This window comes from Propithecus coquereli, unplaced genomic scaffold, assembly GCF_000956105.1.
Source record: "Propithecus coquereli isolate 6110/MARCELLA unplaced genomic scaffold, Pcoq_1.0 Scaffold111, whole genome shotgun sequence".
In the NCBI taxonomy this organism is placed as follows: Eukaryota; Metazoa; Chordata; class Mammalia; order Primates; family Indriidae; genus Propithecus; species Propithecus coquereli.
In genome coordinates, this window is record NW_012135081.1 from 3,414,657 (window position 1) to 3,425,965 (window position 11,309).

The window sequence follows — 11,309 nt, forward strand, 5'->3', positions numbered from 1 at the left end:
AGGGGTATTTTATGCCCCATAATGTGGCTTATCTTGGTGAATATTCCATATAAACTTGAAAAGTATGTGTGTTTTGCTCTTTTTTGGATAAAGATGTCAGTTATATTCAGGTGATTGATGGTGCTATTGAGTTCAACTGTCTTTACTGGTTTTCTAATAGAAAACCAATAGAAATATTTTCTAATAGAAAATAGAGGGAGTTGAAGTCTCCAACTATAATAGTGGATTCATTCGTTTCTCCACGACATTCTGTAGGTTTTTGCCTCACATAATTTCATGCTTTATTGTTAAGCACATATACATTAAGGATTGTTATGTCTTAGAATTAAGGATTGTTATTGAGCCCCTGTATCATTAAGTAATGCTCCTCTTTATCCTTGATAATTTTCCTTCCTCTGAAGTCTGTCTTGTCCAAAATTAATCCAGCTACTCCAGCTTTCTTTTGATTAGTGTTGGCATGGCATGTATTTCTCCATCTCTTTACTTTAATCATGTCTTTATATTTAAAGTGGATTTCTTGTAGACAACCTACAGTTGGGTTTTGTTTTCTGATCCATTCTGACAATCTCTGTCTTTAAACTAAGCATTTAGACCAGTGACACTTAAAGTAATTATTGATATATTAATAGTTGGATTAATATCTACCATATTTGTTACTGTCTTCTGGTTATTGCCCTTGTTCTTTGTTCCTTTTTTTGTCTTTCACTGTTTTTTCACTTTTTGTGGTTTTAATTAAGCATTTTATATGATTCTAGTTTCTCTCCTTTCTTAGTATATTAGTTATACTTGTTATTGCTTCTTTTAGTGATTGCCCTAGAGTTTGCAACATACATTTACAACGAATTCAAGTCCACTTTCAAATAGCACTACACTGCTTCATAGGTACTGCTTTGGCTTGCAGTTTGGCTCTGCTATTTGCTTGTAAGCACGCACTTTGAGCTGTTGTGTGCTGGCCAGTGGGCTCTTTGAGTTGTGCTGCTGCCTGCTGGTGAGCTTGCACTTTGAACTGTGTTGCTTTGTGCTGCATTTGCTGAATTTTACTGAGACTCTTAATAGATTTAACTGACCCAAGTCAGAGGTTTCAATAATTGGCATTTGGGAACAGGGTCGTAGGATTGGGGCCCTCCTTAAAGTGGCCCTGGGTCATGTGTCTCAGCTCAGACATATCTGTGTGTCTTATATTGAATTGTGTTTCATGATTCCGACATAAACCAGGACTGGTGCTAGGTTCAGGGGAGTGACTCTTACCCTATGACTATTGTTTGTGTGTCTCAAACAGGTGCTGGCCCTCATTCTATTGAGTGCTCACGGAAAAGACTGATAACCTGTGCAATGCGTGGTCCCATCAGGTGATCACTCATGTGGAGGAAGAACAGTTACTATGTGGCATGCTGAGGCCACGTTTCTAAAAGCAGATAGCTTTCTAGGACCCTCTAAAATGTCTTGGCTGCTGCTGCTGCTGCCTATGCCTCTGTTGCCAAAAAAGATCCTCATTCTCTAGGCTATAGGGAAAAACACACATGGCACACTCAAGGGGTTAATTCAGCTATTTCCATGGGGAAGCCCCTTAAGCCTGATGATACTGATTTAAGGCTTTCTGGAGAAGGAAATTTATAACTGTGACCGGGGTAGAGAGAATTCCTCTCTTGCCAAAGTATTCAGAAAGGAGGGGTGGGGAGGAGGGAGACCTGGAAACAGGGGGAGGAAATAAAAAACTGGAACAGAGTCCACAGTTTGGTGTAATTGAAAATCCAAATTTTACAAAAAGAATTTGTACACAAAAAGATAAAAACGACGTGCAGATTGGTTTTGTGCCCCTACCACATAGGTTCTGAATTTACTTTTGCATTTGCTGAAATACACTTGACAAATCTTCATGGCCTTGATTCATGCTGGAGCACAAATTACACTTATACCTGGACATCCACTGACTTTAAACAAGGCACCCTGTAATCTTGGAGAAGTTACTGAACACAAAATAGAGAACAAACAGGTATACCTCACCTTAATTATCAGAACTACTGACTTGCCCAACTTCCTGGTGATCATAGCATCTCCTAAAATATACCACAGTGGGCACTGACAGCCTGACTCAACAAATAATAGATTAAAACTATATTAAGTTCTTGGCACTTACAAATTAGCTTGACAAAATGGCTCCCCGTGGGCCTCCCTGACCCCTTGAAAATAGTTAGTGTATCCCAAGGTAAACTAAAATAGGGCCTTGAAGGAATAAAACCCATTAAGCAGGATCTATTTAGAGAAGGGGTGATTACCTCTACTGTTTTGCCTCAACAATCTAGTTTGGCCTATTTTTAAACTTGGGAAGAAGGGACAGTGCCTCACAGTGGATTGCCACAACCTTAATGCCTTGGTCACACCCATTAAGGCCCCAATATCATTGAATATTGATATCAATATTGATACCCAATATCATTGAAATTACAGACTTATCCAGTCAGCAATCAGTAAATATTTTCTTCTTACAGATTTGGCTAATAATGTTCTGTTGAGTCCCCATTTCAACAGCCTCTCAGTCCCAGCCTGCTTCACCTCCGAAGGGATGCAACATGTCTTTCCCGGATACTCACGGACCACCTCAACAGCGCTGCCATTGCGCAGTCTTTGCAGAGAAGGTCTTGAATGCACCTGACTTTCTCCAGCAGCACAGATGTGATTTACACTGATGAATCCTCCAAAGGGATTGATGTGATCACTCAGTCAGGACATACAAATACTCACAAAGGAGCTCACAAAAAGAGGGTGTGCCATTGTCCTAGGCACAATGCAAGGTCCTGCCACCTCAGCTACCTTCCTGAAATTATTTGGTAAACCATCCCTGACACTGTCAAGAAACAGCAACTGACCCTGTCAGCACCCATAATGGTAGAATAGGCCCAACATCTTTTAGGCCTGTAGGATTCTGAAAGAAACATATGCTTCATTTACAAATTTTACCTAAGCCCACTTATGCTGTTACTTGCAAATCGGGCCACCTTGAATGGGCCCACCTTCAACAAAAGGCTCTAACGTCCATCCCAAGTGCAGTACGACGGACAATCTCATTAGCGTCCTCCACAGGCTCCTTCGCTACAGAGGTTTTACCAGCCCCTCTCATGCTTCTTGGAGAGTCCAGACCACCTGTGATGGCCACTCTCCCTTTAAGGTTATCCCATCTCCCTGTAAGTCGTCAAAGGAACCAACCTCATTTGGACAGATCGACCCTCATGGGGTCTCTAGGCTGGCTGTAGACCTGGAAAAAACAATTCTGCACAACAGCTTATATTATAAAAGCATTTTATTGAACACACTCTGGAGGAAGTCAGAACCAGAACAAAATTTGGGGTTGGGGTGGGGATTCTGTTTTGATGGTTTAGATACTAGAAAACTCTGGATTCTTGTTTCATCAAGGACGTGGGGACCTAAAGGCTGATTTGAAGCAGAATATAGAATTGTGACATGGGAGACAAGAAACCGGGTATTGGGCCCTCCCAGGAACCAAAGACTGTGGTTCTGCAATAGGCTTGGTCTAGACTAGTCTCCAGAGAAAGGGGAAACTTGGCCGGGGCAACTGCCTAAAAGGGGCAGCCTTCGCGGGCCGGGTTGCTGCACTTGGGAGGCAGTGTCTTGCAGCAGGCTCTTAGCTCTTGAAGCTCTTCCGGGAGGAGGAGGTGGTGGAGACAAACTTGACGCTGGAGCTGCTGCCTCCGCCGCTGCCAAAGCCCACCCCCAGGCCTCGGCCACTGCCAGCACTGAAGCCAGAGCCCCCCACACTGAGCCCACTGCCCATGCCCCCGCTGCTGCTGGAGTAGTAGCTCCCACTGCCACCTCCGCTGAGACCTCCGCCGAGGCCGCCACCAAGGCCGCCACCAAGACCTCCGCCGAGGCCGCCACCAAGGCCGCCACCAAGACCTCCGCCGAGGCCGCCACCGAGACCTCCGCCGAGGCCGCCACCGTAGCCACCGCCACTGCCGTAGCCAGAGGAGACGCTGCTTGTGACGACAGCTGCAAGGAAAAGAGGGACAGCTCAGTGACACCGGTGTGTCAGGTTGATCCTATGTGGCCAACTTATTTGAACCTGCTGGTGTAGGAGCACTACACCTGTCCCCTTTTACAGAGTAGCAAACGAGCCCCGGAAGAATAAAGTCATTTAGTTAAGGTCACTAAAATGTTGGTGAACATAAGGGGCAAGGCCAGTGCTAAGTACTTGGGGTAGAGGAGGGAAAGGCAGGGGGCAAGGTCCAAGATATGTAGGATGCGTGGCCACATTGTCTTATCCAAGAGATAAGACATAAGCCATCGGGACAGTGCTTCCCATCCTAATCCGTGTCCTTCCACGCCACACCTGCTTCTCACTAAGTGTATTAAATAACCTATGCTGGGATGGGGATCTCTGGTATCTAGAAACAGCAGGATTCTGACTTGGCACCAAATAGCTCCCATTATCGTCATTGTTAATGTCTGTTCAAAGTTACTTACAGATGTTGACTGGTCCAACTCCTTCTCCGCTCAGTCTGAAAGGGGAAAAATTAAAATGAAATTATAACTCTCATAGCCACGATTAGAGCTCATTTCGTAAGCCAGGAGGCTGTATGCCCACAAAACTGCTTAAATTAGAGGAAGAGGGAGTTTCTGGAGGGACTTTCCAATGAAGAGAGATTGACCTAGAAACAAGTTGTCGAAGGAAGATTACAATTCCCATTCTGCTCCACCCAGTGCATGGAAGGCATGAGTAAGAGGTTGCGGGAAATATGAATATGTATAAAGCAGTTTTTGCCTTGGAGGAGCTCACACTCTGTGAGAGAACTCGGCATGGACAGAAATGCCTCAGACAGAAGGGAGGCAATGAGCGGTGGCAGAAGACTGAAGAAAACGGAATATTTTGGGGATCCAAAGGCAAGTGAGTTGAACTCTGCTGGAGCAATCATGAAAGACTTCCTGAAGGAGGAAGTCCTTGAAGAATGAGGAGGGCAGGGGTGGACATGGGTGTGGCGTGGACATTGAGGTTGAGAAAAGAGCATGTGCAAAAGCAGAAAGGGAGCACATTCAGGACATATTTGTTGAGTTTCTTAGTTTTGGGGGGCAGAGGCAGGGCCCAAGAACACTAGTGCTGCAAAAGGCCAGAAACAATGGTTGAGGCCGGCTGCATGCACACACGCCAGTTTGAAATCAGACTGATGACGTGTCATTATCACACACCAGACAGTGATCCCTTGTATGTGTGTTGTGCGCCCTGCAGTGCAGAAGCTTCGCTTTATCAAATGAGAGGCCGGGCGCCTCTGTCTGCCCACCTGCACTCCTCGCCCTCCAGCAGCTTGCGGTAGGTGGCGATCTCCACGTCCAGGGCCAGCTTGGTGTTCATGAGCTCCTGGTACTCGCGCAGCAGGCGCGCCATGTCCTGCTTGGCCTTCTGCAGGGCGTCCTCCAGCTCGGCCAGCTTGTTCCTGGCGTCCTTGAGCGCCAGCTCCCCACGCTGCTCGGCATCGGCGATGGCGTTCTGCAGGTTGGCGCACTGCAGAGGGAAGGAGGGAACAGTGGGGACACTGGGCACTGGTAGCTGAGCAGGGCCTGAGGTGTCTCTCTCTGAGATTCTCAGTCAGGAAAACCAAACTATCTGGAGCCCCAGAGAGAACCCGGTGCACCTCTCCTGGTCATCGTGGGTCTCCCTCTCAGAGCTAAAGCCTCCCCCTTGCTGCCTTTCAACCTCGCCCTACCTGCTTCTTGACATTGTCGATCTCAGATCTCAGTCTCTGGATCATGCGGTTCATCTCAGAGATCTCATGCTTGGTGTTGCGGAGGTCATCGCCGTGCCGGCCAGCTGTCTGCTGCAGCTCCTCGTACTGATGCCACCAGAAAAGAAAAATGGTTCTGTTTGCATGAGGATAAAAAGCACCTCCCCAAAGTTCGCAGCCAGTGAGCTGCCAAGGAGTGGCAAGTGGTGTAGTTAGGTAGGGTCTGGGCTGGTTCAGGCTGTCCTAGAGATACTAGTATGAGATTCAGAGTGAGGTTCTTTTTTCAGGTTCTTGGGTATTTTTGGAAACTTCCTGCAGGGCTGTTCCCAGAACTCATCCCGACAAGCCTTAGCAGGTTTCAGGAGCCCCAGCATTAGTGACGCCACGGCCTGCAATCCTAGACATGTGTCCGTCCCCTCACTCTGGAGACATCCACTAGAGCACCCACCTTGGTCTGGTACCAGGTCTCGGCCTCGGTCCGGCTGCGGTTGGCGATCTCCTCATACTGGGCCTTGACCTCAGCAATGATGCTGTCCAAGTCCAGGTTGCGGTTGTTGTCCATGGACAGGACCACAGATGTGTCAGAGACATGCGTTTGCATCTGGGACAGCTCCTGCAGGGAGATTTGAAGTCAGTCATCTGATTCTGTGTTATTCAACATCAGTCTCATTCAAATGTTCCACCCGTTGTGGTACGTCAACTTGAGAAAAGAATAACAACCACCTACTTGAAAAATTGAGGTAAGTTTCTTACCGCGTCAAAGAACATCTTCATGAAGTTGATCTCGTCCATCAGTGCATCGACCTTGGCCTCTAGCTCCACCTTGTTCATGTAGGCAGCGTCCACGTCCTGGGGACACAGGGAGGTTGGCACACACACTTCCACGCTGCCCTAAGTGAGCTCCGCTCTTAGGAGGGCACGGCCACAGGCTACAGGTTCTCTCCTACCCACACCCACCTTCTTAAGCATCACAAACTCATTCTCGGCAGTGGTACGCTTGTTGATTTCATCTTCATACCTGGTGGTGAAAGGGCAGGGAGGTGTTTGTCAGAGGATGAGGAGTGGATGAGGGGTCTTTATTGCACAAAGTCAAGTGTGAGCCTGCTTTCGCAGTGGAAAGGGGCTGCTCACATCTCCTAGGCAGAGAGGGAGGGGCGACTGGCAGTGTGAGCCTCTGGGCAAGGTCCTTACCCGTGAGGATATTGCTTTCTCTGTAACTGCCTACCAGAGAATCATTCTATTATTGCTATAATTCAGTTACTTCAAGAATATTCCTGTAGAAAAGCTATACTGTTTCTCTCCAACTCCACAGCTAATCAATTTCTCTAGTGCTTTTCTCAGCTTTCAAAGGCTTTTTTAAAAAAGAAATAAAACAAAAAACTAGCAGCCCAGGGGCTGGTTCATAAGAGTCAAGAAATTATTTGAGCCACCAAGCTGGGTTATGTCATCAGTTCCTGCTTTGAGGCGAATCCATCCAAAGGCCCATGCTGTGTACTTTGCGGGGAGGAAAGCCCCAGAGAGCAAGAGTTACATGACTGCATGTTGCACCACGTAGTGCCAAGGGTGCGGTGCTCGTTGCTCTGGCTGTTGGCTAGGTGCCTTGCAGAGGGGCTGAGCCTAAGGCTGAAACTTTCTAAACATGGACCTGTTGTTTTCGTTTTAGTATTGTAGGTGTCCATAGAAGGTATGTGCTTCTAGCCCATAAGGAAGGCATAAGTAGAAGGCTGGTTATGGCTATGACACCCCTCTGGTGCCAGGAAGCTTTCAACCCTCCGTCTCCAGCCCCCCAACTCACTTGTTCTTGAAGTCCTCCACCAGGTCTTGCATGTTCCTCAGCTCTGAGTCCAGACGGCCTCTCTCCCCAAGGATGCTGTCTAGCTGCCTCCTGAGGTTGTTGATGTACTGCTCGAACAAAGGCTCCAGGTTCTGCCTCACGGTCTTGGTGCCCTGCTCCTGGAGCAAGGTCCACTTGGTGTCCAGGACTTTGTTCTGCTGCTCTAAAAACCGCACCTGAAGGGGAGAAGAGTTTGAAGGTGAAGAAACTTGGATTTCATGTTTTGATGATCAACTCACTAACAGGCCTCCCATCTCCTGCTTCCCCCCTAAACCTTCCATGTGCAATACCTGACCCTGTGCCCCAGGAGGGGAGGTCCAGAGTGAGGCGCCCAAGCTCACCCTTCTAGGGGATACAGGACACTTATCCAGGGCACAGAGAGCATTAGGAATGGCTGTCTGGCTGTGGCCCAGGGCAGTGGCAGCTGCAAAGGCACTCAGGCTGCTGCCAATGCACTCGTCTGCCTCCCTGTGCAATCAGACCCGCTACACGAGACACAGGATTCACCCCTCTGTCCAAAAGTAGTCAAGGAGCCCTTATGGGGTAACCTCTGACTGGGAAGAAATAAGACTGTTCCCTCCAAGCTGCCTGTCTAATTAAGAAAGTGCCCACAAATCCAGGACACAGAAACAAGTGGAAACACATCACTGCAAACTGTGAAGCTATTTTCACAAAGCCAAAAAATCTTCCCTCTCCCCTCTGTCTTTGGCATTTATTCCAGATTCACAGTGATTTTTTGTTGTTGTTGTTGTTGTTACAAAGGATCACGTCTCACCTTGTCAATGAATGAGGCGAACTTATTGTTGAGGGTCTTGATCTGCTCGCGCTCCTCGGTCCTCACCCGCTGGATGGCGGGGTCGATTTGCAGGTTGAGGGGAGTCAGGAGACTCTGGTTGACGGTGACCTCTTGGATGCCTCCAGGGGGGCAGACAGGGAAGCCAGGGCCACCAAAGCCACCTCCAAAGCCAGCTCCACCACCGAGCCCAAAGCCACCCCCACCAGCTCCACCGCCAAAACCAAATCCACTGCCGGATCCACCGCCAAAGCCATAGCCGCCTCCAGCACCGGCACCAAATCGGTTCCTGAAGTTGCCGCCACTAGTGCTGATGGAGATCCTCTTGGAGCCCCCCAGGTTGTAGAGGCTCCGGCTGCCATAGCCACCGCCTCCATAAGCACCCCCAAGGCTGACCCTGCCGAAGCCACCACCGCCACCCCCGGACCGGGACACAGAGGTGAAACTGGTGCGGGAGACAGATGGGGTGATGGCGGAGGCGGCGCTGAAGGAGCGGCTGCCCCCACTCCGGAAGGACACACTTGACTGGCGAGACATCGTGGCTCGTTCCTGGTAGAGCAAGAGAACCGGGCACTAGTGGACTAGAAGGCGCTGGAGAGAACAGAGCTCAGCAGGACGCAGAGGTGGCTCTGTTACCCAGGAGCTACAATGCCCCCTTTTTATCCCCTCCAGAACTGGGCTGGGCGGGAGAGCTGTCGAGCTGTGAGTGATTAAGTGGGCTGGGCATGCCTGGGGGGCAGCTGTGAGCTCACTCATCACACCTGCACAGTGCAGGGTGCAAACTCTTCCTTCCTGGCAGGCTCTGCTCAGTTAGAAATAACCTTGCCTTGCAGCACTGGTCTCTTGGCAGCAAGTCGGCGATGCTGCCAGCAAGTCTCTCTTCACTGTGGGGGCTGGGAGCTAGGAGTAGCCCAAGGAGGGTGCCAGGAAGTGAGGGGCATGCGCCACGGCCACTGTCCCGGAGACCCTTATAGGACCAGGGTGACAGACACCCCAGCACAGCACACATGGAACATCTGCCCTCCACTTAGGGGAGCTGTCAGTGGGGGCAGAGCCGTCCACCACCTGGCAGTGATGTGCTCTTACACCTTTCTAGGCAAGTTGCTGCAGGGATCTCTCCTCTTGGAAAGGCAATCCACGACCTGATACCTTGGGTATGTGCCAGAGGGAAAAACAGCTTTGTCCTTTTCTGCACACTCTTCTTCTTGGGGGAGGACAGCTATCCCAGAGCCCACTGGGCAGATTCCCCTGCAAGGTTCAGACTAGATAGGCTCCCCCAGACCTCAGGTTCCAGAAAGAGAGAATGTGGGAAGCCCTCCGCCCCTGCTTCCAAAGCTCCTCCTAGCGTAGCATTGTCTGTGCCCTTTGAGCTTTTCCTTGCTCTTTAGCCTGAGCAGGACCCTGCGGGGGCTTAGCAAACCCGGGGATCCCGTGTGGTCCCTCACAAAAAGCCCTGAGGCTCCCCAGGCAGTCGTGTCTGTCTTTGGGGGAGCTGCTCTGCGGGCTCCAGCCCCCCAGGTGCGTTGCAGCCAGCTCTTGGTTCTTCCACGGGGAAGGAATGACTCACTGTATCTGTTGGTACAGGCTGGAGGCCGCCACAAACACATACCTGCAGGAGCTTCTAATCTCATCAGAAACATGTCGAGAGCGGGCCGGCCTGTTATAACGGCAAACCAGCCTGCTCCACGCAGCGGGAATGGCTGCGCTTTCTCTGCGCCCCAGCCAGCCTCCTTCAGGGCCAAGGGAATGGAAAACGGGATTCTGAGACTATGGATTGTGCTGCCAGACAGACTAGACAGCACAAGTTTGCAGGCCCAGGCAGCCGGCATAGAGTCCGGCAGCTGCTTTAGGGAGGGCCCCGTGAGATCCCCTCTGCAAACTTGTGTGGGGGTTGTGCTACCAGGTGGGGGAAAGGGAGTTCTGGTGAGGTGTCCTAAGCCACACCTCCTCTCTTTGGCAGCAGACCTGCATAGGGCCACCTCTCTGCCTCCCCCAAACAGAAGCAGGGCTCTTGGCTAGGGCAGTGCTTGGGCCCTTAAGAACTGTGGGGGCCTCTGTGGTCTGGGGTTAGAGGCAGTGGAATGGGTTCAAAGCCTCAGAGCTGAGGGGCTACGTCCTGAAGAGTAAAAAAAAATCAGGACCCAGCCCAGGCTCAGGAATCTCTAGTCAGGGCCTGTGGTTGGCCACAAGGAAGCCGAGGTTGTGGGAAAATGACTCCACGTTGCTGGGTCAGCCGAGGTGGTGGTTGCTGCCCAGAGGGCTGCGATGAGAAAGCGGCTGACAGGCAAGTCCCGTCAGACAGACCGACAGCCAGAGCTGGCCTTACAGGTCCTGGGCAATGAGGCTTGGGCTGCCTGCCTGCCTGGAGAATTTCTGAAACTCTCAGATGAATTTTACTGAGTTCACCAATTTCACACTTGGCTTTCTTTTGAAGAACACGTGAGTGTCTTGGAGGCCTGAGAATTATTGGGGGCCCCTCAGCTCCTGATAGAACAGGTTCAAGCCTGAAGCAAGTGTCTGGGGACAGTTAGGAGTTCTCCCTCTCCACTGGAAGATCACTATCAGGCTACGTCCCCTCTGCCACACACACACACACAGGTCTTGGGTACAGTCCCCACTGCCCTCGGGGAAGCCCCTCCCTGCCCCAGACACTGGGACATTCTCTTCTCCCCATTCGCCCTCCTCCCAGCTGTGTTGTGAGGAGACAGGACTTGGCAGAACAGGAATGCATCCTGGCCAGTCTGAGAATGACTAGCGTGTGCCAAGCTCGGGTCCAGATGCCAGGGACTAGAGGTGGGTGTGTGGCAAGTAACTGTAGCAGGGAGTGTTTGGGTGTCTCAGCAGGGGAAAGTGGTGCTCCTTCGTCCGAGCTCTGTGGGAACCTTCCCCCAGGCAGGCAGGGCAAGGCCCTCCTTCAATGCCAGACGTGGATAGGTGTAAATAATGGAGC

General features: G+C 50.5%; 1 protein-coding gene across 4 annotated transcripts; it reads right to left on the minus strand.

The window, feature by feature from the left end:
* Positions 1-3,280: 3,280 nt before the first annotated feature.
* On the minus strand, positions 3,281-9,283 carry KRT5 (keratin 5, type II). Of its 4 annotated transcripts, none has more exons than XM_012650673.1 (11): positions 8,728-8,993; positions 8,342-8,622; positions 7,528-7,742; positions 6,690-6,750; positions 6,486-6,581; positions 6,181-6,345; positions 5,715-5,840; positions 5,292-5,512; positions 4,480-4,514; positions 3,907-4,005; positions 3,283-3,833 (listed from the first exon to the last, which is right to left on the minus strand). In XM_012650673.1, the coding sequence occupies exons 1-11, from the start codon at positions 8,894-8,896 to the stop codon at positions 3,535-3,537; spliced, it is 1,767 nt and encodes a 588-aa protein (XP_012506127.1). In that variant the 5' UTR covers positions 8,897-8,993; the 3' UTR covers positions 3,283-3,534. The 4 variants fall into 4 exon arrangements, with proteins under 4 accessions (XP_012506111.1, XP_012506127.1, XP_012506118.1 ...); XM_012650664.1 differs by having other exon boundaries at positions 8,692-8,993; XM_012650657.1 differs by having other exon boundaries at positions 3,281-3,833; positions 8,342-9,283.
* Positions 9,284-11,309: the final 2,026 nt, after the last annotated feature.